The 26962-nt window shown below is 43.5% G+C and overlaps 1 protein-coding gene across 4 annotated transcripts; it reads left to right on the top strand.

Annotated features, from left to right (window-relative positions):
• On the top strand, positions 1 to 26874 carry LOC142011215 (solute carrier family 22 member 2-like). 4 transcript variants are annotated; one of them, XM_074990284.1, is made up of 11 exons: positions 142 to 573; positions 9696 to 9799; positions 11666 to 11820; positions 14192 to 14360; positions 16126 to 16240; positions 16695 to 16801; positions 16964 to 17178; positions 18150 to 18258; positions 20848 to 20960; positions 23301 to 23400; positions 26735 to 26874. In XM_074990284.1, the coding sequence occupies exons 1-11, from the start codon at positions 157 to 159 to the stop codon at positions 26796 to 26798; spliced, it is 1668 nt and encodes a 555-aa protein (XP_074846385.1). In that variant the 5' UTR covers positions 142 to 156; the 3' UTR covers positions 26799 to 26874. The 4 variants fall into 4 exon arrangements, 3 of the variants coding, with proteins under 3 accessions (XP_074846385.1, XP_074846384.1, XP_074846386.1); XM_074990283.1 differs by lacking the exon at positions 18150 to 18258 and adding an exon at positions 19786 to 19927; XR_012645012.1 differs by lacking the exons at positions 18150 to 18258; positions 26735 to 26874 and having other exon boundaries at positions 1 to 573.
• The last annotated feature ends 88 nt before the right edge of the window (positions 26875 to 26962 follow it).

Genomic DNA, 26962 nt, shown 5'->3' on the forward strand with positions numbered 1-26962 from the left:
AACGCACGGTTTGTCAATTTACAAAGTAAATTAACTTTTTGACTTTTGGTCAAGTATCCTGTGGTTATTTAAACAGCTTTGCTGCCAACTAAATACCACACAATGCTATGAACAGCAGCCCATTTACTTATTTTAAGTGAGTTGCTGTCTCCAAAAATGCCAACATTGGATGACATTCTAGAGCATATTGGGGAGTTTGACTTGTACCAGAAACGAGCCTTTTTCATCTTGTGTCTGCTCTCTGCCGCCTTCACCCCTATTTATGTGGGTGTTGTCTTCCTGGGGTTCATCCCTGAACACCGCTGTCTCAGTCCCGGTGTCGCTGAGCTGAGCAGCAGATGCAGCTGGAGTCTGGAAGAGGAGCTGAATTACACAGTTCCAGAGCAGGGGAGACATGCAGAGTCTTCATCTAGTCAGTGCAGGAGGTATGACGTGGACTGGAACAGAACTGGCCTCAGCTGCACCAATCCCTTAGAAAACTTCGCTGGTTACAGCAACAGGAGCAGCATCCCGCTCGCTCCCTGTCAAGACGGCTGGGTTTATGATGCTTCTGGATCATCCATCGTAACTGAGGTAGGAAACAAAACAAGTAGCAACAGCCCATGGTTACCCATGTACTTGCAAACTGAAAAAAATCCCAAATAATTTGGAGACCTGTACGTCAGCAAATCGACTCCTTTCTCGACATGTGCATCAGTTAAGTAGAATTCCCGCTAACAATGCTAATGCTAGACCTGATTGAAAGGTACAAAAAAGTGACCTGTGGATATATTTGGTGGGGGGAAATGCTAAATTCACAGAGCTGTTGTTTGCAGAGTCATTTTACTCGTTTTTCAGAAGTAGTCAGAAGGCTGGAAGTTTATTCATAAAAAAGGCTCACAAATCCTGAAAGTTTCCTTAATTTCCATTAAAATGATTACACACACTTCAACCTCTCATTCTCTTGTTTAAATGTTTCATTCATCTGTTCAGGGGCAGAAATAATGCTGTATCTTTCCTATGGATTACCAGCTATACAGACAGCCTGGAATGTTAGCGTAATTTAAAGCAAATGTGAATTAGTGAACTATTTTTGTGCTAAATTAGGTGTAACCAAAAAAACTGTATCCAACTCCATTTCAGAACAGAAGTCAGGGCTTTTACTCAACAGGGAGTGAAAAGTGGTATTTACCCCAATACTCACTCAAACTACTAAATTAATTTTGCACCGTTTTTTGCCCATTTTTAAATGCTGACAAATTCCCAGGACATTTGCAACAAAATAAAAAAATGAAAATGAAGGGCTCTGCACATGACCTATCTGACTGATATTGCACATGACTAATAAATCACATCAAAGACACGGAGAAGACAAAATTGGAAATCTGGTCAAAATGGGAAATATTTACATATAACTAATGTAGTCACAGATAACGGGGTTAGCTAAAAAAAGATCTGCAGAGAAAAAGGCTACATTTGTCACATAACTAATTTGCAATGGCTAATACAGAACAAACCTTCCCTTGCCCCAGACTTCAAAATGAGACTACAACCTGTATGTGATCATCTGTTCTGAGCAATTTCCAAAGTGAGCAACTTGTAAGGAGGAAGCAGCCATGAAGACATTTTAACAGCAAATCCACAGGTATCCTTCTCCAGAAAAATTTACCTACTGGACTGACCATTTGTTGCAAATCAGTACAGGTTGAACCTCTCTCATCTGACATCTTCCAGGTCTGACCAGTGCTGAATGAAAGAATTTGCTGGACCATGGGAGCTCAATATTGTCTAGTGGCATTACCAACTCTTCCACTCTACTGGGCTCTTAAAAGCCAGTTACGGGTAAATTACAGCTAAATGACAGGACCCATGACTGGTGGCTGTAAACAAATTTTATGAGACCACCGGAAACGTGGCCACACCCATGAAAAGTGTTCATGTGGCTAACACCAGATTAAAGACGTTGTGGGATGAGAGAGTTCTGGACTAGAGAGGGTCAACCTGTATGTTGTAAAGTCAACAGAAATGTTCTTCAAATGATTTTACAAACCACAGATAAAAGTCATCACTGAAAGAAGGGGAGTTAACATTATCCAGAGACAGGCACGTTCAGTAAGGGAACCCCTTTCCCAGCCACACTCTCTGTAGTATGAACAGTGGCAGTGATTCAGAACCTTCTGCACTAATACTGTCAAAGTTCAATGACTTAGAAAGAATGAAAGTTAATAAGAACAGTCAAAGGCATTCTCAATGTTAGTCTGACTTTTTCTCTGACCATATTCCCATTTTAAGAGAATCTGGTTTTCAATATATTACATATTTTAAAAAGACTAATACAGAGCACAGCTTCACTAGAAATAATGGCTTTTTTCATATAAAAGGGGTTAGTTTCTTTCAAACAAAATTTTACTGTGTATTGATTTTTGGGTGTTAAGCAACTTATCACAAGTTGATTTTTTTTTCCAACTGCACAATATAAAAGATCATTTCAAAAATGTGTACCTAAGAATTTAATGCATTTTTAACTAATCCACTTTAAAGTCACACCTGCATCGAATTTGGATTCACTTTCCTCAGTATCCCCATACAGACAAGCCCTTAGACAATTATCTACCCCCCCATCCCCAATATCTGCACACCTCACAATCTTTAACTTATCTTCGCACTACCCCTCTGGTAGAGAAGTGAGATGGGAGAATGCTATTACCCCATTATACCGCTTGGGAACTGAGGCACAGAGAGACCAAGTAACCTCCCAGGGCGCACACAGGAAGTCTGTAGCAGAACCGGGAACTGAATCCAGGTTTCCAGAGTTCTAAGCTCACACCCTAACCCCTGGGTCTGCTTTCCTTATCTATAGCTTTAAAAGAACATTTTGTTCCGCACTATAAAATTAATGACACAAAATATCCCTACTACAAATGTGGTGTTTATCTTCTGATTTTGATATTTTAGACTATACAAGTTTGAAGGTTATATACCAGAATTGCTGGATTCTCTATCACTTCAAATCAATTCCTTTCTGAAAGAGAGAGAGAAAGAGACACACACACACACACACTTCAGTCGATGCTGGAATTAGTGGGTGAGATTCCGTGGCCCATATTAGGCAGAAGATCAGACAACATTGTCATGACAATCCCCTCTGGCCTTAAAATGTATGACTTTATTAAATACACTACAGTGATATTTTTTCATCTTACTGTCAGTTGTTGTGAGAAGTGACGGACCCAAATCCCACTTCACCTAAGCTTCTGCAAAGGAGTTCTAACTCAGAACAGCATTCTTCCATGACCATTAGGCCAATCTACAAGGTCATATGAGGACCTGGCATGGCCGAGATGGGCCGAAGAGCACAGCACCACCACACTTCCACTGAGTGAGGCGTGAGGGTACAGAAATGGGACTTAGTAGCAGAGTCAAATTTCACAGCAAGAAGCCCCTTACTCTGGGAGCACGGAACAGTTGTTATGGGAAGCTTTTGGATACATAAATTAGAAGGATTCAGTGGCCCAAAACTCCACAGAAGGTGGGGAGCTGTCAGTCCCTTCAGTAACAGCAATGATCATGTCCGGCGTTCTGCATTTCAAGTCTACAATGGCTTTCACCCGCCTCGATAGTTTCCTTTTGTTCTCACTTAGTGCTCTTTTTCTAGAAAAAAACAGTGTGCTGGAACTCAAGTCTGATGATGTCTCGTAGGTGTTAGGGTGTTCAGTTTTAATGCCCTGGTCCCCACACTGCTGTAAGGTGGGGGGGGCTCCTGCCCCTGTCCCAGCACTGCTGCAGGTCCAGCCAGGGCTCCTGTCCTGGTCCTTGTACTGTGGTGGGAGCTACTGCCCTGATCCCCGCACTGCTGCATAACTGGTGGTGAAAGGGTCTGGTGTTCTAATGGAAAACAGGTACCAGAACTCCGTTCCAGTGTGTTCCACCAGGAAGAAAACCCTGTTCTCACTTATCTCTTGTGTGGGGAAGAGGGCAAGTTCACCATAATTTCATTCATAATTAACTTTCTTACTACTTTGCTACAAAAAAGATCAAGCTGCATAAACTACCTTGTATGGATCTGATTGGACCTAACCAGCATAGCTTCGGTCTAAAAGATATGTTTGGGATGGATTCCCCCAACTGACGGATCACTATTCCATAAAAAGCATGCTTCATAGATGCTCAGCAGAAGGTGGCTCTTGTTCTGAAGAATGCAAGGTTACTATTTTTAACTATGCGACCCTTGTATGATATTGGTTCATTTTCGAAATTTCACTCTCTAACCCCCCCATGGTAGACACAACACAGATCTTCCCTCCCCTCCCGGATGTCCAGAGAGATTACTGAAGAACCCAGTAATCTGAACAGCACATAATACCTCCTCAGCCTCGCTGGAGGCTTCCTGGATCATAATAAAGAAAATACTTCACCCCAAACCTCACAACATGGGATCTCATGACCATGGCAGTGGCAGGGGAGGCAGACCCTCCCCTGGCGTATTATACTTGCCCACTCTTGTTCTTAAGAGCTCGATTTGGTTACTGTCAATGGAAACAAATACTTTGGAGGCATATGCTGAGAGCTGCATTTGTGCAGTGAGCTCCGGAAAGCCAATCAGACATCTGATAGTGTGAAGGAGACTAAGAATAGTCCACATGGTATTATAATGTCAATACACACAGTGAGATGCAGCATGATCTGAGTCGATGCTGCATTCCTGTTAGACAACCTTCTCTTGAAAGAGACAAAGGTCCACAGAAAGACAACAGCAATTAGGTGCATATGGAGAGGGTTTCTTTCATGAGGGGCAGGCTAAAGAGATTATAATGATTTAACATGGAAAGGAGATGAAACAAAGCCGATGTGATGGATAATATAAAGCGGAGAGGAATGGTGAGAAGTCTTGGTGTCCAATTTATCCCTTGCCTGAAATGAGAAAATGGGAGAATGATATTAAAATAAGCACCCACATATATGACAAACACCAGGCAAAGTAAAATCTGCAGAAGTCATGGCTGTAGGATATTATTGAGGCAAAGACCATGGGAATTAAAGAAAATGACATGTAAGGGCAAGACAACAATCTGCTCTTGCATTAGCTAGGATAAAATTCTGCGGACTAAGGGTTTTTCAGGATGGGGAGTAGAAAAAATAAAGGACATTCTCCATCTAATAGCTGGTCCTTTTTCTTTTTGGCCATTGACTTCAATGAGAATAAAAAGTGTGCCATTCAGGACTTTCAATTTCCTTTGGAGCTTCTGGCATTGGCCAAGGCTGGAGACCACATCTCAGCCTAGAGAGACCAGCCTGTACCACAACTTCAAAGCCCCATCTACATACAGCTGTTTGTAGGGCACTAGCTTGAGCAGCGCTAGTCCAAGTTCGTGGCCCTAGTGTGGGAGGCTGCGGGCTGTGCAGATATGCCCTCTGTTTCTGTTGCGCAGTGAATCACAGCCAAGTTACAGAATACGCATTCATTGTGAATAAAAACGAAGCAAACACTCCCCCTGGGCTTTGTACAAGTGCTCCTGAGGAGCCGGAGCCACTTGTTCAGCAATGCTCTGGCAGGGCACATTGCATCACACCTGAAGACTCTATTAAGAAACAATACGAACCTAAAGACAGTGGCCTGTGGATGTCCCCAAAGGCATTACTCTCTTCACAGCGCTGAGTTCAGGAGCTCAGAGTTGGACAAGATCCTCCTCTTTATCTGCTACTAACAGCTGCCTTTGGCAAGCAGGGTGGCCAACCAGCAAATTCAGAAACAGGCTGGTGAAAAAAGAACATTGGACCAGTTCATAAAATCTTTAAAAACATTTTAGATATCAGTAAAGAAACACCAAACTATGCAGTGGAGCAGAGCAGTCCTTCCCCCGGGCCTGGGGTGAGCTCGGTGTTGTGGGGCAGCACTATGGAGTCTACAGTTCCCAGGAGGGGCTGGAGAAGGGAGTTGTCCTTGTGGGGGCTCCCCCAACCTGCTGCTGATAGCTAGTGGCTGTTCTTCTCTGACTCCAGCTCCAAATTCACCTTCAGTGTTACTAGTGTCATCGTGGTAGCAATATTTGGTGGGCATGTGTGCAGCACACACCCCTGCTGGGCTCCCTGTGGCTGGGTGCAGGGAAAGAACAGGGTACAGCAGGCCAGTCGTAGCAGCTTCCAACTGGCTCCCGCCAGTAAGTCACAGTACGGTGGTCACTTAAACATGAGAAATAATCTGCCCGCTCCTCTGCTGGAGGATTATTGAGGGTCAGAAATGGACTTGGAAAAAGTAGTAAAGCAGCAGACGACAGTGTGGCTGCTGCAATGTCTGAGCACAAACTGGAGAACGTGGAGGACACTGATGAGGTTGGCAAGTAGGTGAAATTAGCACAATAACTTTGCTGTTGTGATGTAGGAGTAAAACACAAGATTATTCACTTGTATCTTTTTGGGACATCTTATGTACAAATGTGTCCATGAAAAAATGTGGTTGTCCAAAAAGCATTTTCAGCATTTGGCAACCCGGTTGGCTAGCCTACGAGCATAGAAACCCCCACCCTCATGGCAGGACCAAGCACCTTCTTTATCATCCCCGTTAGATATTTATTCAATGGGTTCTTAAATATCTCCAATGGTGGAGATTCTACAACCAACCTAGGCAAGTTATTCTGGTAATTAACCACCCTGACAGCTACAAAATTTTTCCTACTGTCCAGTCTAAACCTTTCATGATACAGTTTAAGCCCATTGCTACTTGTTCTATCGTCAGAGGCTGAAGAGAATAATTTTTCTCCCTCCTCTTTGTAACACCCTTTTAGGTACTTGAAAACTGCTTTCATGTCCAGCATCCAACAGCATTACAAATCCCCCATTGTGCTGCCTAGCACTGTGGGCCAGTCTGATACCACAGATTATATGGCTCCTCAATCAAAGTCATAAATGCCTAACTCCAACCTGAACTGATGGACACTTCCTCACTGCAGAGGCACGATATGGAGACTAGGATGAAGCTGAGTAACATCTCCGCAGCGTCAGACCGTTTCACAGATGGCTAGATAATAAATTGCAGTGAACAAAAGCACAAAATTCAGAGATTTGGCAAGATAAACTGATAGAAAGTCAAACATTTTTACAAATTTATCCAAAGTTATGGCTAGATTAAGGTTTTTTTTTGTTTTTAAAAAAAAGATTCCCTCCTCTTTCCCCCTGCACCCTCACCCTGGGAATTAATTATGTGATATTCAGAGAAACAATAGAAATATTGGGCTGGCAGGGACCTTGATAAGTCATCAAGCCCAGCCTGTTACACTAAGGCAGGACCAAACTAACCTAGGCCACTCCAACTTACTTTTGTCTAATCTGTTCTTAAAAGCCTCCAGTGATGGGAATTCCACAAACCCCCTGGGAAGCCTACTCCAGACGTTAACCTAAATCTCCTTTGCTGCAGATTAAGCCTATTGCTTCCTGTCCTACCTTCAGAAGATACAGCAAACAATTGAAAGAGTTGACTTCAGAACAGACAGTAACATTTTTGAAGACTTAGCGGATCTTCCCACCTCTCAGTGCTCTTTTCTCAACATGAAACAAACTTTTCTTTTTAAACTTTTCCCCATAGGATGAGTTTTCTAAACCTCTCGTCATTTTTGTACCACTCCACTGGACTCTCTCAAATGTATCCACACCTTCCCAAGAGTGTGGCACACAGAACTGGACACTGTACTCCCGCTGAGGCCTCCTTAGTGCCACGTAAAGCAAGACAATTCCCTTTGGTGCCTAACTTGCGACACGCCTCTTAATACACTCCCAAAAGATATTAGCCTTTCACAGCTGCATCACTCCAAGCCAAAATTTCAAAATGGCCATGCTAATGGCCAAATCGGAAAATACTAATGAAGTGCTGAAATGAATATTCAGCGCCTCATTAGCATGCTGCAAAGTGCCGCGTTTCACTCGCGTGTGGCTCGGCTACACGGGGGTCCTTTTTGAAAGGACCATGCAGACTCCGAAATCCCCTTTTTCCTATCAGCTGCTAGGAATAAGGGGATTTCAAAGTGTGCGGGGTCCTTTTGAAAAGGACCCCCATGTAGCCGAGCCACACGCAAGTGAAATGCAGCACTTTTGAAGTGCCACGGCTGGCAGCATGCTAATTAGGTGCTGAATATTCATTTCAGTGCCTCGTTAGTATTTTCTGATTTGGCCATTAGCATGGCCATTTTGAAATTTTGGCCAAGTGTGGCCACAGCCATTGTAGGCTCAATCAGTTTGTGATCCACTATAATTCCCAGCCCTGTATTCTGAGCCAGGTGCAGCAGCCCTGGTCCATTTCCTGGCCCCCGCTAGTACAGTAAACCCTCGATTTAGTGGACTAATGGGGGGAAGAGCTGTCCATTCTTCCCAACAATCCATTAAATGAGAGGGTTTATTCCCCCAGTCCCACCACACCTTCCCCTCCAAAAAACTACCTCCCCAAAACAATGCCCCCAAAAATATACCCAACCCCCCCGTCCCCCCAAAAAAATCCCTTTCCAAAAAAACCCAAACCCCTTCCACTAACGGACTCTGGTGGATGAGTGGCTGGAGCCTGCTGGCTGGGGGCGCCTGGTCACAGGTGGCCAAGGGCACCTGCAGGGTGGCTTCCTGCCCAGGGGCATCTGGCCCTGTGCAGAGCCACCTGGCTGCAGGGTGCCTGGAGATGCCTGGGCACAAGGTGCTTGGCCCCACATGGCTGGAATCACTTGACCCTGCATGGCAGGAGTATGGCAGCCCTGGTCAGTTCCCTGGCTCCCATTAGTAGCAGGGAGCTAGTGCAGCACATACCTTTGTTGGAGACATGGAGACGTTTGTGGAGGCTAATCAATTCAAATTGTAGAATGCTAGGTCTGGAAGGGACCTTGAGAGGTCATCAAGTCCAGCCCCCTGCCCTCATGGCAGGACCAAGTACTGTCTAGACCATCCCTGACAGACATTTATCTAACCTGTTCTTAAATATCTCCAGAGAAATAAAAGACGACTCTTCCACACTGGCCTCTGTCTGAGCTTTTAAACTTGAGACTGACTCTGTACCCATCCGTTAATATTGACATTTAGTTATTGATATTAGAGCAGATGAAATTGAACTAATGACATTTATAGTGAAGACAGTGACGTTTTAATATTGAGCTACCTCCTTTAAATTCAATTTCATCTTGTAGTGTAGATGCAGCCTTAGTGAGGTGAATCCATCTCTTTCCAGCACACCTCCTGCCTGAAACAGCCTCCCACAGTCAGGAAAGCCAAGTTGACACTGTGTGCAACCATGACTTCACCTCTAGTATGCACACATCCTTGCCTGGGCCTAAAACAATAACAGTGAGGTAGCCGTGCTAGGCTGTATTCTAACAAAACAAAACAGCAGTCATGTAGCACTTTAAAGACCAACAAAATGATTTATTCGGTGATGAGCTTCAGTGGGACAGTTCTGAAGAAGGGGCTCTGCCCCACAGAAGCTCATCACCTCAGATTAATTTGCTCGTCTTTAGAGTGCTACACGACTGCTGTTTTGGGCCCAGAACTCAAACAGGGTAGGATTCCTCTGGAAGCTTAGGCAAATTGGACAACACGTATTATAGCTATGACAGTTAAGAGAACTAGGTCGTTTCATTTGAGTTCCTAACTCTTTTTTATGCTCATCCCGTCTCCAAAAATGACGGGGCTACAACTGGCATTAGGGGAGTGGCTGCTCTCTTTCTTCTAACACTGATGTGCCCCTGCAGTTTAACCTCGTGTGTGAGGACTCCTGGAAGCTGGATCTTTTTCAGTCTTGTGTGAACATTGGATTTTTTATTGGCGGCATAAACATCGGCTACCTAGCAGACAGGTATGTGCGAGGGTGAACGTTCACGTTGGGTATTTAACACTCATGTTTTTAAATAAATGTGCATGCTGGAAGGAGCAAACGAATGCACTGAAAAGCTAAGTCGGGGTGGATCACTCTGCCCCTTAGAACACAGTAGCTTCTGGTAGTTGAAACATGTTATTTCCTAAAATACATAGTTCTGCTCAGTGAATCCACAAAAATGGTGACATCCCAGAAGCCTAGAGAGGGGTGAGTCACTGCCACGGTCTCTTCCGTACAATGCTCCTGTCGCTCTGGTGCTCGCGCCTCTTTGGAGGACAGGATACTGGGCTAAACAGACCATTGGTCTGACCCAGTGTGGCTGATCTTATGTTGTAAAGGGGATTCTCTCTTTACTGTCCCCCCACAGCAACTCCATATGGAATTTGCTCTTGTGTGACCAAAGAAACCATTTTTCTAACTGCCAGCCCTGCAAACAAACACTCAGTCTCTCACTGACACCAATGTCTTGGGCCACTTCATGGGCAAGAAGAGGGTTGAAACTGGCCATAGCTCACCCGGCGGGGAATCTCCAGCAGGCTCAGAACTGGAATAGCTGGCTGCACCATGAAACTCCCTTTGCTGCAGCTCTCAGTGTCGAAGACAAGTTGTGGGTGAGGGGGAGCATGGATGGAGGATTCTGTGCTCTATCTATGCCCCGCTGACAGCTGGACCAGTGGAGCCAGAGTCAGCCAGTATAAATTAGAACAGCTCCATGGCCCCAGCAGACAAACCAGACCCAGGGTGAAGTTGTCACCCCCGGCTCACGTTCTCTGGCGTTTGTTCACCCTGCTGAGAATAGCAGTGAATCCGCCAGAGTTAAACAGGGATTGCTGCACATATTTTCTTCTTTTCAAAAGCCCCATTTCAACACGTAGCCCAGGAAAAATCCCTCACTTCTACCAAACTCTTGCTTCCTCTGTCTAACCCAGGGGGATACAGGACCTCTGCTGGTACCTGCTGTGTCACACAAGTTGAACCTTCATATAAATTAAACCAGAGAGTATCTTTTAAAAATGCACAGCAGAGGTTTGGCTCTCTCTCTGCTTATTTATCATGTACGTATAGGTGCACAGAAGGGGGTGCTCCAGAAAACGAATGGACAACTAACCAAAAGGGCTGGCGGTAGTACAGGGATAGGCCAGACAAGCATTTCTCAGTATTGTTGCCCTAGCAAGAAGAATAAATGCTTCTATAAGGCTGTTTCTACATGTCACTTTTTCCAAAAGCAGCATGCTAATAAATGGCCTGAAAAATGCTAATGAGGCATGGATGTAAATTTCCAGCACCTCATTAGCATATGAGCACATGATTTGGAGTCCAGAAGAAGCTATTCCAGACTCCAAAACAGCATGTAGAGGAAAGGCCCCCGGGGGATCTCCCAGAAGGAAGAAGGGGCTTCCAGAAGGAGGATTTCCTTCCGGGAGATCCCCCCAGGCGCAGCACCTCTACACGTTGTTTTGGAGTCTGAAAGAGCTTCTTCCGGACTCCAAATTATGCGACCGTATGCTAATCAGGTGCCAGAAGTTTACATTGCTCCTCATTAGCACTTTTTGGGCCATTTATTAGCACGCCGCTTTCAGAAAAAGTGGCATGTGTAGAAACGGCCTAAGTGATTTTCTCTTCTCATGACTCCACATACTGCATTACAGTGATAAACTGCATGTACATAGGAAACTGCTGCGAGCAAAACCTGGGAGAGGGAATAACAGATTTTTTCAACAGAAGGAATTCAAAAAGGACTGCTTTGCACCAACTGCAACTCTTTCACATAACTATTCGCTTGCCAGCTGTGTTTTGCATGGTAAAATGCATATAAGGAAAACAGATGCATTTGTTTCTCTGCAGGTTTGGTCGTAAATTATGCCTGTTAATTACAATCCTTATCAATTCCACTTCTGGAGTTCTCCTGGCCTTTGCACCAAGCTACACATGGATGCTGATTTTTCGTTTCATACAAGGACTAGTCAGCAAGGGAGGCTGGCTAACAGGCTACATCCTAAGTAAGACAGACAAGAGCTACCACTTTCTGGGAATAAAGCCCCTACTGTGAAAGAAGGGATGAAGAGATTAATTCTGATACAGCTTAATGGAAGGAATTATTAGCTCACTAGGTAACACACAAAAATGAAGCCCATTTTATTCACTGGAAGACTGCAGTTCTAGGCTCCAAACCAAGATTTATGTCAAAAAAAAAAAACATCACATTTTCTTTTCAAATGAGAGAACATCAGCATTTCAGATCTAAGAATTTAGCATTCTTCCCTAAGTCTGGGAGAAACCTACACGTGCTGGAAAACATTTCGGTAAACACTGAGCCTTCTCACATTAATCAGCCTAGATTCAAATAAATACCCATGTAGGGACTGGGATTAATTGAAAATGCTGCAAAGGGAAGATCAAATATTAAGGGTATGTCTTCACAACAGCTGGGTGTGAGCCCAAGAAGAGCAAGGCTAGCCACCTAAGTATGGACTGAAAGGGTTGGGCAGGCTGCCGTTTGGGTGCCAAGCATGCGCCACTGGCTGCGGCACAATGTCCACACTGCAGTCTTTAGCACATGAGCTCCAGCTGAGCTAGCACATCCGTCTACTCAGGCTGGAAAGCAGGCCCCCAGCTGCTGTGTACACATAGCCATACAGACTGAGTGGAGCTGGCTTCCAAAGGCACTGAGGAGGGTAACTTGTTTTTGGTTCTCTGTGTCTTAAACATTGAGTCTGTTCTGGTCTGGCTATGGTCTGAAGAAGTGGGTCTGTCCCACGAAAGCTCACCTAATAAACCATTTTGCTAGTCTTTAAAGTGCTACTTGACTGCTGTTTGTTTCAAAAAAGTTTTTGTTTCTCAGACTTTGTGGCTCCATAACGTCACACCTTATTTAAAAAAAGCCTTTTATTTCCAGACAAGGAAAGGTTGCCTTGTGACACCACTGTGCTTACTATTTACATTTAGCAAAGCACTTACACGTAAGGAACAAATAATGCATCCCTTGGCCACATAGGTGAACTCCTGGCCCTACTGACATCAACAGCAAATCTCCCCCTCACTTTGGTGAAGTCAAGATTTCATGGGTCATTCCAGTGGTTCCCGACCTTTTCACTAGTACAGACCTCCCAAATCACCCCCCAAACGGTTCAGAGACCCTCAGTCACCCCCTCCCCCAAGCATTCCTGGACCCCCATCTAAGCCAATGCTCTCTGCTTAGACAATTTATTAAATGAAAAAAGGAAGGTCACAATTTATTTTCTATGATCATTTTTTATCATCTTTTTCCACAGCACCCCTTCAATGTCTTTTTCAGACACTCAGCGGTTCACAGACCCTAGGTTGGGAACCACTGGGTTACTCTCATCAAGTACCAAAAAATACATTTTTCATCACAACCCAGCACCCTTAACTATGACACAAATATTCTTCTTTCATCTCCATCCTCAAAATCCAACTAGTCCTCTCTGAAAAAGAAATCTAAAATTTAAATGTGCATTTAGTAATGATACCGAACAGCTTCTAATATTAGTCTGCATAACCCTATGCAGAAGAGGAGGGATAGTTCAGTGCTTTGAACATTGGCTGCCAAACCCTGGGTTGTGAATTCAATCCTTGAGGGGGCCATTTAGGGATCCGGAGCTAATACCTTTTTTAAAAAAAAAAATCTGTCAGGGATGGTGATAGGCCCTGCTGTGAGTGCAGGGGACTGGACTTGACCTTTGAAGGTCTCTTCCAGTTCTATGAGATAGATATAGCTCCATGTGTGACCCCAGAGGCACTGAGACCACATACTAGGGAGAGTGAAGTTTCTGCTCTACAGCCTTGGCTGAGAGCTGGCTGGCCTTTAACTCAGGTGATAGGGTTTTAGCCCCTATGGTCACTGGTTCAATCCCTTCTGCTGACAACCAGGTCAGTTGGTGTTACACATAGATCAATGTTTTATACTTTGCTGTTAAACTACATTACACAATATCCCCAAGAAACATCAGTTGTGAGTTCTCTCTCATTCCCTGAGTCCCTCCCCAAGTCTGCCATTTTCCACTTAGTGATATTTCAAAAAGTAAATATTTAGACACCAAAATCACTGCTAGAATTTTAGCATGGTTTAGTAACATCCAAACTTTAAAAAAGAAAGTAGTCTATGTATTTCTGTTCATGAAAGGTCACAAATGTTTAGAATCATGGACTTTATATAGTTTAAGTGAATATTGAAGAGAACTCAATTTAAAATGCTCTTAAGGCTTCTAGATATGACAAATTTTACAAGGTTCTAAATTGCACAATTTGTAAAATTTTAAATGGTTTTGAATTAGAGAATCTAGGTTCTCCAAATTGATTTGTCACTGATTATTTTCTACCTTTCTACCTTGAAATGTGTTCTCTCTTTAGTCACAGAGTTTGTTGGGTTACGCTATAGAAGGACAGTAGGAATTGTTTACCAAGTGGCCTTTACTGTTGGACTCCTTGTACTCTCTGCTATTGCTTATGTGGTTCCTCACTGGAGATGGCTACAGCTCACTGTTACTCTGCCAAACTTCTTCTTCTTGCTCTATTACTGGTAAGCATATTAGTATTTCAGCAAAGAGCAAAAATACAAAATGGAGCTTTAGTTTGCAATTTAAGCTCCTTTGACAAGGTTAGTTTATTGTTAAGACAAGTCACAAAGTTTCAGCCACAACATTTTACTATTGAAAAGTGAGGTTTCATCGGCATTGAAATTTTCCACCGGAAAAGGATTAATTTTTGCAGAACTTTCCACTGGAAAAATCTGAATGAAACCTGTTCTTTATTTGGTCAACACTCACTTTTGTGACTACCAAAGCCATTGTGTTGACTTGTGAGATTTGTAATTTCAGGTCTCACGTCATGGGACTCACATAAGAATCAATCACAGGACTGGATCACTTTGCCTCGTGGCAGGTGTAGTTCTAGCAGAGTGGATGGCCTGTGGGGGATAATAGGAGAATAAAGAACCCAGAACTACAACTCCCATAAGGCACTGTGGTGGCTAATGTAGACTCAATAACGTCAAGCTGACCCAAAATAAAATGTTTAAACTTTTCTGAATTTTTGGAACTTGTTCTGCCAAAAGTTTTGACAGTTTAACTTGTTCTCCTGCTTCAGAATGAAAAGAAATGTTGAGATAATGGAAGGTCCCAGAAGAGAGAAAATTCCATTTTTCCATTAGCTCTACTTCTCACTTGATTAGACTGTTACCCTGAAATTTTAGAATATTCCAGACAAAAGAGTTTCCATACCATGAATACAGTGGTTGTGGTCAGTCTATTACTCAATAATGTTGTTACTGAGCAGAGAGGCTGTTACATAACAGTGTAAATACACTCTATGCCCACATTTCCCAAACTGGGGGTCTGCATAACCCTGGAAGGGGGTGGGCCTGTGAGCATACACCTGAGAGTCCAATGGCCCTGCTGATCAAACCTTCCCCACCAGTGCCTCCTGCATGCTGCTGAACCACTGCTCCATGGCTTGCAGATGGCATTGGGAAGGAAGGAGAGGAGCAGAGATGGGGTGCACTTGGGGGGTGGGGACAGAAAGGGATGGAGAAGATGAGGGCAGGGTTGCAACAGGGACAGGAAGAGGTCGAGTGGGGTGGGGTCTGGGGTGAGCAGAAGGCTTGGAGGTCCATGAAGAATTTTAAAGCAGAATGGGCATCCTTGGGTTACTAATGTTTGAAAACTGGTGCTCTATTCCATTCAATTGTCCATAGCAAGTGTGCTGCCTGTCCAGCACCGACTCTGTACCTTCAGGCCCAGATGGATAATAATAAAATTTAAGCCACCAGGTCACCATTCAACCCTTAGTTAAAGATGGAGAACTTTTTAGCTTGAATTTCCTTTGTTAAAACGATAACTTGATCACAGTTCCCTACTTGGGTAACAAAAACTTAACGGTCTCGCTAATCTACACCTATTCGATGCTGGAAGTGGAAATTAGATAAATTCAGACTGGAAAAGAGATGCAAATTTTCTAACAAAGATGTGCTCAATCATTGGAGCAATTTACCATGGGCTGAGGGCAGGAACGTTATGATGATCTGCCCTGGAAATTATTGTGGGGAAAGTTCTCTTGCCCCGACTATCTAAAAGGGGAGATTAGATGACCATAAGTGTGCCTTTTCGGCTTTGGAAATGACGACTCTAAGAGTAGCTAAGCACTCTCAACCGTCCATGGCTTCGGCTGGTGTTACAGGTGTTCTCTACTCCTTCACGTTCTATCAACCAAAACTCAATTTAGTTTGACTACACAGTGGTACGCTTATCTTGTTTCCACATACCTGTGCCTGGTTGCTTGTGTTGCAGGTGTCTGCCAGAGTCACCCAGATGGTTGATAGCTCAACAGAAAAATGACAAAGCCATGAAAATTATTACCCGTATTGCCAAGGGAAATAGGAAGAAGGTGCCTCCCTCTTTACAGGTGAACATTTTTTCCCCTGGGTGTGGAATCACAAGTACTCAATGCTATATTGTTAGACTTACTCTGAGCCCAGAACGGACAGCAAACTGACAAACCAAAGGGCTGCAAATCTGCAAAGTGGAACGGAGTGATTTGCACTGGTAAAAGCCTAGCATATTAAAACATACTTCTATGACTGGAGACTCTTATAAATATCCCAAAAGCCGAACCAGAAGTCTTAGGAAGTCTCAAGAACAATTCCATTGTTACTTCGAGATAACTTGGCCATGTAGATGTAACCTAAATGTCCACACTTCCCCTCACTGTTTGGTTACTTTGCAGAAAGACTTAATTGGTCATTAAAAATTCCAGAAACTATGATGCTTATGTTGATCCAATGAAAATAAGCACAGCAGAACTCCCCAGACTCTCACACGTTGCCATGTTCTTTAATGGTCCTCTGGTTCTTTTCTAGTGTCTCAGCCCTGAAGAGGAAGATGGGGGAAAGCAGAGTCCTTCATTTCTGGATCTGGTCAGAACACCTCAGATAAGGAAACACACACTCATTTTGATGTACACTTGGTAAGGATGGGTGACACTGTTCTACTTTCAATTCATTAGACCCCCCACTATCCATTGGATCTGTTGTCCCTATGTGGCCCTTGACTGGCAGTGAATCTTAATTCTTTGAAAAATAAATCCCTTTGCAAGTTTGTCTTCACCTGTGCTCTGCTCTCTACCTAGGTTCACAAGCTCTGTTCTGTACCAGGGACTCATCATGCACATGGGGATTGCTGGTGGGAACATTTATCTGGATTTCTTCTATTCGGCACTGGTTGAATTCCCAGCCGCCCTCATACTCTTGCTCACAGTTGATCGCATTGGTCGCCGCTATCCTTGGGCTGCAGCAAATCTGGTGGCAGGGGCTGCCTGCCTTGTTACAGCTTTTGTCCCAGACAGTGAGTTACTCAAACTTGTGTTAGCCTGTGTCACTTTCATACGTGAAAAAACACAGTGCTCTCGCTCTCTCCTTCCCTCTACATGTTCTTGTGGAGAACTGAAAAGAAGGAAGCATTTTTGCTGTTGTATTCCACATCAGTGTAGCCATATAAATTACAGGAATCCTAGACATTTTCCCCCAGGCATTGGTGAAGATAAAGAAGTTACCAATCATTTTTCTCTAAGAGCTCTTTATAAGGCAAGTGTTGAAAAACAAGGCACATAATGGGCATCAACCCAGCCTGTAAGTTTCCATGGGCATAGTTACATGCATACCACTTTGAATAACCATGTCTTTGTACACCCTAAGTCTGGACTGGTACACACACAAAGAACCAGAACCACCCGAATACGAGGGCCAATCCCTGTGAGAGAGACCCGGCTATTTCAAGAGTTCATGTGCTCTTTTATATATGTATGTGCACCTGGGACTACATGACATCTTCCTTGAACAAACTCCTTTTCAAACAATGACTGGGCATTTCAAGGTTTACACACAAAGCTAGTGTTGTCTTACTATACATTGGATTATTGGTGGATTATTATCCATTAGATGCGTGGCTAGAGCTACTTCTGAGTGCTAATCCTAGCTATGCCACTGCTTTGTGGGAGAAGGGTCCTGTGAGCAAGTGGCTTTATCTTCTCTGCTTTCATTTGACACCCCGGGAAATCAAGAGATCACTGCTCACCCTACCATGCAGGAATGTTGTGGGGATCAGTTACTGGATGGTTGTACAGCACACTGAAAAAGCTAAAATGCTCCAGTATTAGCATTGCAAACGGATATGGGTTGAAAGAATCTGTTCATTGCTCCCTTCTGTGGGGTTCCTGTGCTGTATGGTAACCACTACATGCAATCTTTTACCCTGTTTACAACATGATCAGAAAAAACCAGCCACTGTTGTAATGCTAACATGTGACTTCCTTCCAGCTATCCACTGGCTAAAAATGACTGCAGCTTGCTTGGGCAGAATGGGAATTACCATGTGCTATGAAATGGTTTGCCTAGTAAATGCAGAACTGTACCCAACATTTCTCAGGTGGGTGCACCATCTTCCACTAATCCAGTGTGAAAGGAGACAGCTAAGAGTGCGAAGAGGCTCTATTTACAGATTCAGGAATAACAAAGCAACAAGCTAAAGCCAGAGATTACACATTAGAAAAAAAAAAAAACAGAAATGAACATCTATCATATGACACAAGTGTCATTAAAAATTAAATTGTACCATAAAAGCACCTTTTACCTGGCCAAACACAGTGTGTGGCCCAAGGGAGCAGAGCTTGGCACAGAACATTCATTGCAAAAGTTGTTTCAGGTACCACAAAACATAGGCTTGGATTTCAGAATAATCACTCCATAGGTGGATATTTAGCATCTAGGTCAGAGAACAGTGAAATAATTTTGGTGCTGGCTGGTTTAAAGATTAATTCAGCCTGGAGGAAGATACACCTTGTCACTGCTGACAAGTATCAGAGAGGTAGCCCTGTTAGTCTGTATCTTTGAGAACAAGAAGTCCTTATGGACTAACAGATATTTTGGAGCATAAGCTTTTGTGGGCAAAGACCCACTTCAGTTTGACAGCACCAGATAGATACCCAGAAGCCACCTCCTACAAGACAGGCCTCTCAAGGAAAACAAGAGAACACCACTGGCCATCACATACAGCCCCCACCTAAGGCCTCTCCAATGCATCAGTGATCTGCAACCCATCCTGGACAATGATCCTTCAGTCTCACAGACCTTGGGAGGCAGGCCTGTCCTCGCCTACAGACAGCCTGCCAACCTTAAATTCTCACCTGCAACTATAGATCACAACACAGGAACTCTAAACCTGGAACCAATCCCAGCAACAAATCTCACTGCCAGCTCTGCTCTCATATCTACTCCACTGATATCACCACAGGACCTAACATCAACCATACCATCAGTGGCTCCTTTACCTGCACATCTACTAATATATTATATGCCATCGTGTGCCAGCAATGCCCCACTGCAATTTACATTAGCCAAACAGGACAGTCTCCATGCAAAAGAATAGACAGACAAACAGGAACGGTAACGTACAGAAGCCTGTGGGAGAGCACTTCAATCTCCCTGGACGCTCAGTAACAGACTTTAAAGTAGCAGTCCTAAAACAAATTTCAAAAATCAAACAGAGAAATGTCTGAGCTGCAATTTATTTGCAAATTGACTCCATCAACCAAGGATTAAACAGAGACTGGGAGTGGCTGGCCCCTTACAAAACCAGCTTCTCTGCCCTGGGTGTTAATATCTGCCCATTAGACTCTGACAGTGGGCCTGCATCCCACTGTCTAATCTGACTTGTTTTTGACTCCTTTGATACATCCTACTGATAACGGGCCATTTCCACCTTGCTGAACAGACCTTGTCAGCTCTGGCCCTCCCTTTTACTGGGACCCCACTCTTTAAATACCAATCTGGAGACCCCCACCCCCACTCATGCATCTGATGAAGCAGGTCTCTGCCCACGAAAGCTTATGCTCCAAAATATCTGTTAGTCTATAAGGTGCCACAGGACTTCTTGTTGTTCTTATCACTGCTGTAGCTGTGGTGATGCTGAAAGGCTGCCATGGGAAGATGGTGAAAAAGGAGTCAAAGAACAATGCAAGAATGACTGGGGCCTACAGGTTACCCCCAGAGGCAGGCTGGAGGCTATTGCTACAGGAGAGGAAGCTGAAGGCACTGTGGTACCTAGACAAAGTGATTTTTTGTATTTACAAAATATGCCTACAAATAAATTTCGAATGATGTGAATAGCAGGCTACGTAAACCGCAACTAGCACATCATAGTGCTAAAGGGACCCCAGAGTCTGTTCCCTAGTCTAGCCTCCTCCTTTCCCCTCAGTTCACACTACTGGGAGGGTAAGAGCCACAGGCTAAAGGCGGTAGGAATCTGAAGTGATGTGTCACCAATCATTTTAATCCTCCGCCCCGAGAAAACCCCTGATCAAATGAAGGTGTCAACAAAATGACCAGAAAGCCCCCAGGATGTTTTTGACCATCGCTTTGCCAATACAGCAATTCCTTCTAGTGATTTATATCTCCAAAATGATGGGGCTTCCATTGCCCCACCTAAGGCACATTTGTGCAGCTCACTGGGAGATTTGCCAAGCGTTTCACCCCATCCCTCGCCCACAACCCGCCTTTTTTTTTTTTTTTTGTTAAATGCGTCCTGTTGCCCTCAGTTGAGGAGCCTGCTCTGAGTGGGACTTTTTAAAGTTCTTTTTATTTATTTTAATCTCCTCACCCCTGTGTGCAGTGCAGCACAATTTTACCTCAGCTGTGAATTGCACTAACAAGATATTTATCTCTTCTTCCCAGCCCATTAACAAACATGTTAAGATCCGGTCTCAGACCAATGGTTAGTGCACATACCAACTCCTAGGTCCCTACAGACATCTCTAGGGACTACTGTGTTCTTCATATATCCTGGTGGGGACATTTCCAGTGCAGTGTGCAGCAGATTAGATGCACCCCTGCAAGCATCGTTAAGAGGAATAGTTTACCTAATCTTCTGCATGCATCACTAAAAACGTTGAAGTGAAATGCTGCAAAGTCCTTTTTAAACCACCTAATGGGGGAACATTTTGTGTACATTATTTTCTAGGAATCTGGGAGTACTTGTCTGTTCTTCCATGTGTGACATTGGTGGGATCATAACTCCATTCATTGTCTACAGACTGGCAGAGGTCTGGCACGAGCTGCCACTTGTAGTTTTTGGTAAGAGGATTATTGTTTGTGTTTGGGTTTTTTTGGTAGAGTGACTATATTTACCATGTGCAGTTTTGTTATAGCACTGTTAGTCCCAGAATATTAAGGAAACTGGCTTGGTGATCTGATATCCTTTATTGGACCAACTTCTGTGAGTGAACATACTTTCAATCTTCCACACAATTCTCAGGCCTGGGAAACACTCAGAGTTACAGCTACAAAATCTGGTCAACCTTTCATATAGCAGTGATATTGAATGAGTTTCTCAGGCCCCAAAGAGCTCTGTATAAGCAGAACAGTTTTTCTCTCACCCCAATAAAAGTTGTCCAATAAATATTAACTCATTGACCTGGTCTCTGGCTGTACCATGCCCTCAGTAAATTGTTTCCATGGTGAAGTGCCCTCACCATAAACAGATTATATCTTATTTCTAGTCTGAATTTATCTTCAGCTTCCTTCCATTGGATGATGGCATGCTTTTGACTGCTAAAGAGCACAAAACCATTAAAAATTGCTCCCCCAGCTAGGTGTTTATAGAACTTCCCCATTTACACTAAAATTCAGCTCCTTTTAGGTTCTCTCAGTAGGACATTTTTCCAGACCTAACTTCACCCAGAGTTTTTTGGAACCCTCCCCAGTTTATCAACATCCTTTTTAAAGGGTGGGCAGAAGGGGACATTTTCCCAAGGTATTAAGTCTGTGACAAAGGGGGGAATTTAATTTATTATGTCATGGAGCTTCTGTAGGTAAAATCCACTTCTGAGGTTTTACTCACAAAAGCTCATGACTTAACACATTTGTTAGTCTCTAAGGTATCACAAGACTGCTTGATCCAAGACCTAGGTTAACATCCTAACTATTCAGCAGTGCTTCCTTACCTCTTGGCCTTGTGGGCTGTCCATGAATATTGGCCAGTGGCTTCCATGAATCCTCGGGTAAAGAAAAGGGCCAACTCCTGACAGCATACTCTCTGCACCAGCCAACGATGATTTTTCCAAAGGACGGAGACCTACAAGCACCTGCCAAAACCACTATTTCCCTAGCAACCAAGCAAAGATATCTGCATGGAACCTTTAACAGAGTGCCAGCAGCAGACAATGACACTCTGCAGCTACATAAGAATGGCCGTGCTGGGTCAGACCAAAGGCCATAAAGCCCGGTATCTTGTCTTTTTACACTGGCCCGGGCCACGTGTACCAGAGTAACGAACAAAATAGATCAAACAATCCTTCCCCGGCCGCCCATTCCCAGCTTCTGACAAACAGAGACTAGGGACACCATTCCTTCTCATCCTGGCTAATAGCGATTGATGAGATCCGTCCTCCATGACTTTATCTAGCTCTTTTTTGAGCCCTGTTAAAGTCCTTGTCTTCACAACATCCTCATGGAGTGTGACTTATTTGAAGGATTTAGAATGGGTGGTTGTGGGAGGGAGGGAACAGATTGCTCAGTCAGGGTGATGGAGTTAGAGTTAAGCCTCATTTGCAAATTGTGTAAGAGAGCTTTTTTTAGTAGACAATATTGGGCATTATGAGATAGGGAAGCAAATAGTCTATTCTCATCACAGAAAGATTTGCTCAACATCATGGTTCAGAAATGCCCTGAATTGGTTAATTTGCTTTCAGGGTAGGTTTGTTGTTGGGATTTTGTTTAAGATGATTGCAACAAGTTAGACACACCTTGCTTACTGCTTTTGGTTCTCTGTCTTTTAAATATTGAGCCTGTTCTGGTCTGGCTATGGTCTGAAGAAGTGGGTCTGTCCCACGAAAGCTCACCTAATAAACTATTTTGCTAGTCTTTAAAGTGCTACTTGACTGCTTTTTGTTTTGCTAGTGTATAGACTAGCACAGCTTCCTCTCTGTTACTATTCAGCTAAATTAGGTTAGGGTTTCACCATTGGCACAGGGCCCCAAAGGGATCAGACCCCAGTGGAGGATGGAGGTAGCTGAGTGACACCCCTTCCCTTCCCAAACACATTTCCTGTGCCAACAGATGGGTGAAGGCAGCTGGCATCGTAACTTTTCCTTCTTATGGGAATTCGCAGCTAGCCTGCTACAGCCCTAATCTGGTGCCTTTGTGCAGCTTTCTGAGGGGTGCAGGGGCTAAGCCGCATCTGTGCTAATGACTCAGCCTCTCTCCTCTCATCTCAGAGGGGCCTCGGTAACAAAACTGGGGGCTGCCGAAAAAATTGAACGAGTTGTATAAAGAGCAACAGCCTTTTGCTTTTGCTTAAGGCATTCTTAGTCATTCAGCAGCAGCAGCTTTCGTTCAAGTTAATACTCAATTAATTAATACTAAACCAGATATTTCTTACATGGGATAACCCTTTTGCATGATCTTTGTTCCAAGCTGTGGTTGGTTTAATTGCTGTTGGACTGGTGCTGCTCCTACCCGAGACCAAAGGGAAACCTTTGCCTGAGACCATAGAAGATGCTGAAAACATGCACAGGTACCGTGCCTTGTACTGGAAGAGAAATGTGTGTCAAACTTTAACAACAAAATCTGCCTTGAGACACCATTTTATGGTGCCTCCCCGGAAGGTTCTGTTGTAGGTTTTTGTGGCCACAAAACTGCGGAAGACTCAAGTTATACTGCAAACCGTGGAAAGTTTATGCAGCACTTCCATGGTGGTGGCAGAACAGCAGATTTTACATTACACTATTTTCTTTAAATCAGGCACCACCTGTCACTGCTATTCTTACACTTCTTTTAACAATGTGGCAAATTTGCAATCCTTCTCCCAACACATTTATAATGCTTTGGCTAGTTTGCATGTTAAATATACCAATTCATACCAAAACTACATCAGGAGTGACAGTAATACTGTTTCACAGCTACAAAATATTGGCTTCTGGTTTTGTTCCCCGCTCCCAGCCCCCACATATCCAACTTATAGTTTGAATCGCCACCCTCTTCTCCCTTCCAAGCATCTCGTGTGTTTCAGAATGCTGGTTGCCGCTGTCATACGACACTAGAGTACTTCCTGCTTGCCAAGAATCCAAGAACAAATAATAGAGGTCATTAGCTGGCCTTTGGATAGCACTATCAGCCTCTGAGCTACACAGCATGCTTTAATTGAGCTGTATTCAAGCATGTATCTGAAAGGAAATTTGTTTTACGTGGCATTTGAAAAGCTGTGACCTTGATGTTGGCTGTTCAATACAGGGACATAGGTTACATACTCAGAGGCAGTAAAATGTCGTCTCCAGGTATGTGGAATGAAAGCTTTGCTGTCACAGCAAAAGCAACTCTCACAGATACAGGAAAGATCTGGAGGTGACTTTTGAATCCTTAGTGGTTTAATTCAGTGCAGTGTCTGTCAGGAAAGGGTTTTGGCAGTGAGTTTTGGCAACTGTGTCACATTTTCTACCACCACAGAAAAAGTTACATAAACAATGCAAAGGCAACGTTCTTAGAGGAAAAGCCGGCAATTATAAGATACACTGGCTGGGTTCAGTGTTTAAATCTCTTTTTGTCCACTGACAGGGACACTACACTCAAGCTGAGGGCATAGTTGTGCAAGGGAAAGTTCTTGTTTGGCTTATTTAATTGCCCTTATGAAGGACAAGGATTTTTTGGAAAACACTTAATTTTATTTAGCTTGGACATAGCTTGACATCTTTTCCAGTCCAAATATTAATAGATGACAACTTAAAATGTGCCATGAGCATAGGAGAGCAAGTTTACAAAGGGTTTTCCATGTATTTGTATATGTGTTTGTGCAAATAAAATAGTTGCTCAAATGCTGACAGAGAGCTCCCATTAAACGAGAACAAGTGGGTCTGAAGCCAATGGGAGCAGACACCCTTGGAAAGTGCAGTGTGGTATTTACCCAGTATATGATCATGCTGTCTCTCTGCTCCTCTAAACCCTATTGGTCAGTTTCTCAGCCTCTGTCTACTGGCATAGCTCCATTGACATCCGCTGAGAATGTGGTGCTATACTGTTCAGTTTAGGCATGGCTGGGGAAAGAGGAGAGAGAAAGAACCAGGAGATCATGGAGAATTTGAAGGTATTCATATGTTGTGATGGTTGAATGGCAACATCTGCAAACCTCTGAAACAGGAAGCTGGGACTAGCAAGGCTGCCTATTGTTACGGGTTTCCAGACCTCTCCCATTATAAGACCCTGGTTTCAGTTGTTTACAAACTACCAAATTTTACCAATTCAGATGGAAGATTTCCATGATGGGTATGCAGGTTGGATCACAGAAAACCCCTTGGGATTGTCCCCCAGCGTGCTGATCACACCACTGATGACCTCTGGGGCTGCCCCTCCCAGAAGCTCTGGTCTCCCCTCAGCCCAGGCACAGGGTTAGAGTTACTGCTCCCACTCTGCAGAGCAACACAGACATTGGACTAGTTCAGCTCGGGGGGGCATTCAGCAATAAAACCTCAGCATGTGAGAACACAGCCCCCAAAGAGGACCAAATCATTTCACCTCTCCCTGTGTAAAACTTTCACAAAGAGAACACTGATAAAGTTGTTTGCCCCTCTATCACTGAAAGAGAAATATGTACAGTGGTTGTGTTACACCGCGCCCACACCCCACAATAACGATTCGCTCTGGGCTTGATAACAAACAAAAGCGTCTTTTATAACGTATAAAAAGTAGGAGTTAATGCTTGCCAGTGAAAACAGGTAGCTACCTTATCTGAGGTAATATGTTTTAAGTCAGAGTTGATCTTTTTACCCCCATGCATAGCTGTGACTGCTTTGGAATACACATTGTAGGCAATCAAATATGGATCAGTGGAGGAAAATATTTTAACAGTGATGTGATTAAAAAGTAGCTTCAGCTATATATAGCTATATTATGAATACACATCATTCTTTTAGGTGTGAAGTTGATCTTTACAGAGTTGATCTTTACTCTGGCTCCCGTCTACAGCTTTTTTCAGAGATCACTGTTGCTAGCTTACTTCATGTGTACCCTCTTAGGGAGGTGCGGCAGTTTCAAAGACCAGCTGAACACAAATACTGATTGCTTTCCATTCCTTAAATAGGCTCCCCCTTGGGTAAGAACCCTTTGTTCAGTCTCCCTATCTCCATGGAAACAAATCTGCTTTGAGATGGATTCCAGCACCAGGTGGCACGGTCACAGGTCTCTAGAGAACCAACCACAATTTAGGTTTACAGGGCAAACACAGCCAGTCACAGATTGTTGGTTTGAATACTGTGTCAATAAGTTCCTGAAATATCACTAATAGCCCCCATTAGCATGTTTAGAATTAAAACTAGATTTCTACTTCATATCTCTAACCTTTAACCTCACACTTAAAAGAATGAGGTGTATTCATAATATAGCTACATATAGCTGAAGCTACTTTTTAATCACATCACTGTTAAAATATTTTCCTCCACTGATCCATATTTGATTGCCTACAATGTGTATTCCAAAGCAGTCACAGCTATGCATGGGGGGGAAAAAGGAGCATTAGCCTAGTTGGGAAGTCTGAATACTTTCTTTACAACTTGGTGCAAATTTACAGTCCTTCAAATAAATATTACTGGATTGTTCCTTGTAAAAAAGCCTAGTATTTTGCTATGGAACAGACAATGCAACAGGGCCATAGAAAATCTGATCTCTTTGCAGGTTAACTCCTCGGTGTCTGCAAAAGAATTGAGTCATTTTTTTGATTTGCCAACCACAAATTAGTTTATTTTGATTTAAACAGAGTAGAGAAAAATGCATCTTTTTACCCAGTAATTTTTTGTTCTTTAGACTAGTACCAGTTCTATTCCTTATACTTTCCAATTCCCTTTTCTATTTTTCTCCCACAGCCAAAGAAAGAGCAAAAAAGTGATTTACCTGCATGTTTTAACAAAAGAAGTTGCGCCTAATTAAGTTGAAGAGCTACTTCTCCCAGACCCTGCCTTTGATGACACATACTAGACTGAGAATAGAACATGTATGACACAAACCGTCTACTGTCATAATTGATTTATTCAGTTCTAACACTTGCTGAACATCCGTAATGTAACACCACTTATCTCCACAGTGATTATCGT

Source organism: Carettochelys insculpta, chromosome 3, assembly GCF_033958435.1.
Source record: "Carettochelys insculpta isolate YL-2023 chromosome 3, ASM3395843v1, whole genome shotgun sequence".
NCBI classification, from domain to species: Eukaryota; Metazoa; Chordata; order Testudines; family Carettochelyidae; genus Carettochelys; species Carettochelys insculpta.

Bases quoted from the DNA above. Each gene is read 5' to 3' on its own strand.
- LOC142011215 (XM_074990283.1), top strand. From the start codon at position 157: ATGCCAACATTGGATGACATTCTAGAGCATATTGGGGAGTTTGACTTG. The intron at 574-9,695 runs GTAGGAAACAAA...GTGCCCCTGCAG, and splicing joins GATCATCCATCGTAACTGAG to TTTAACCTCGTGTGTGAGGA. The intron at 9,800-11,665 runs GTATGTGCGAGG...GTTTCTCTGCAG, and splicing joins ATCGGCTACCTAGCAGACAG to GTTTGGTCGTAAATTATGCC.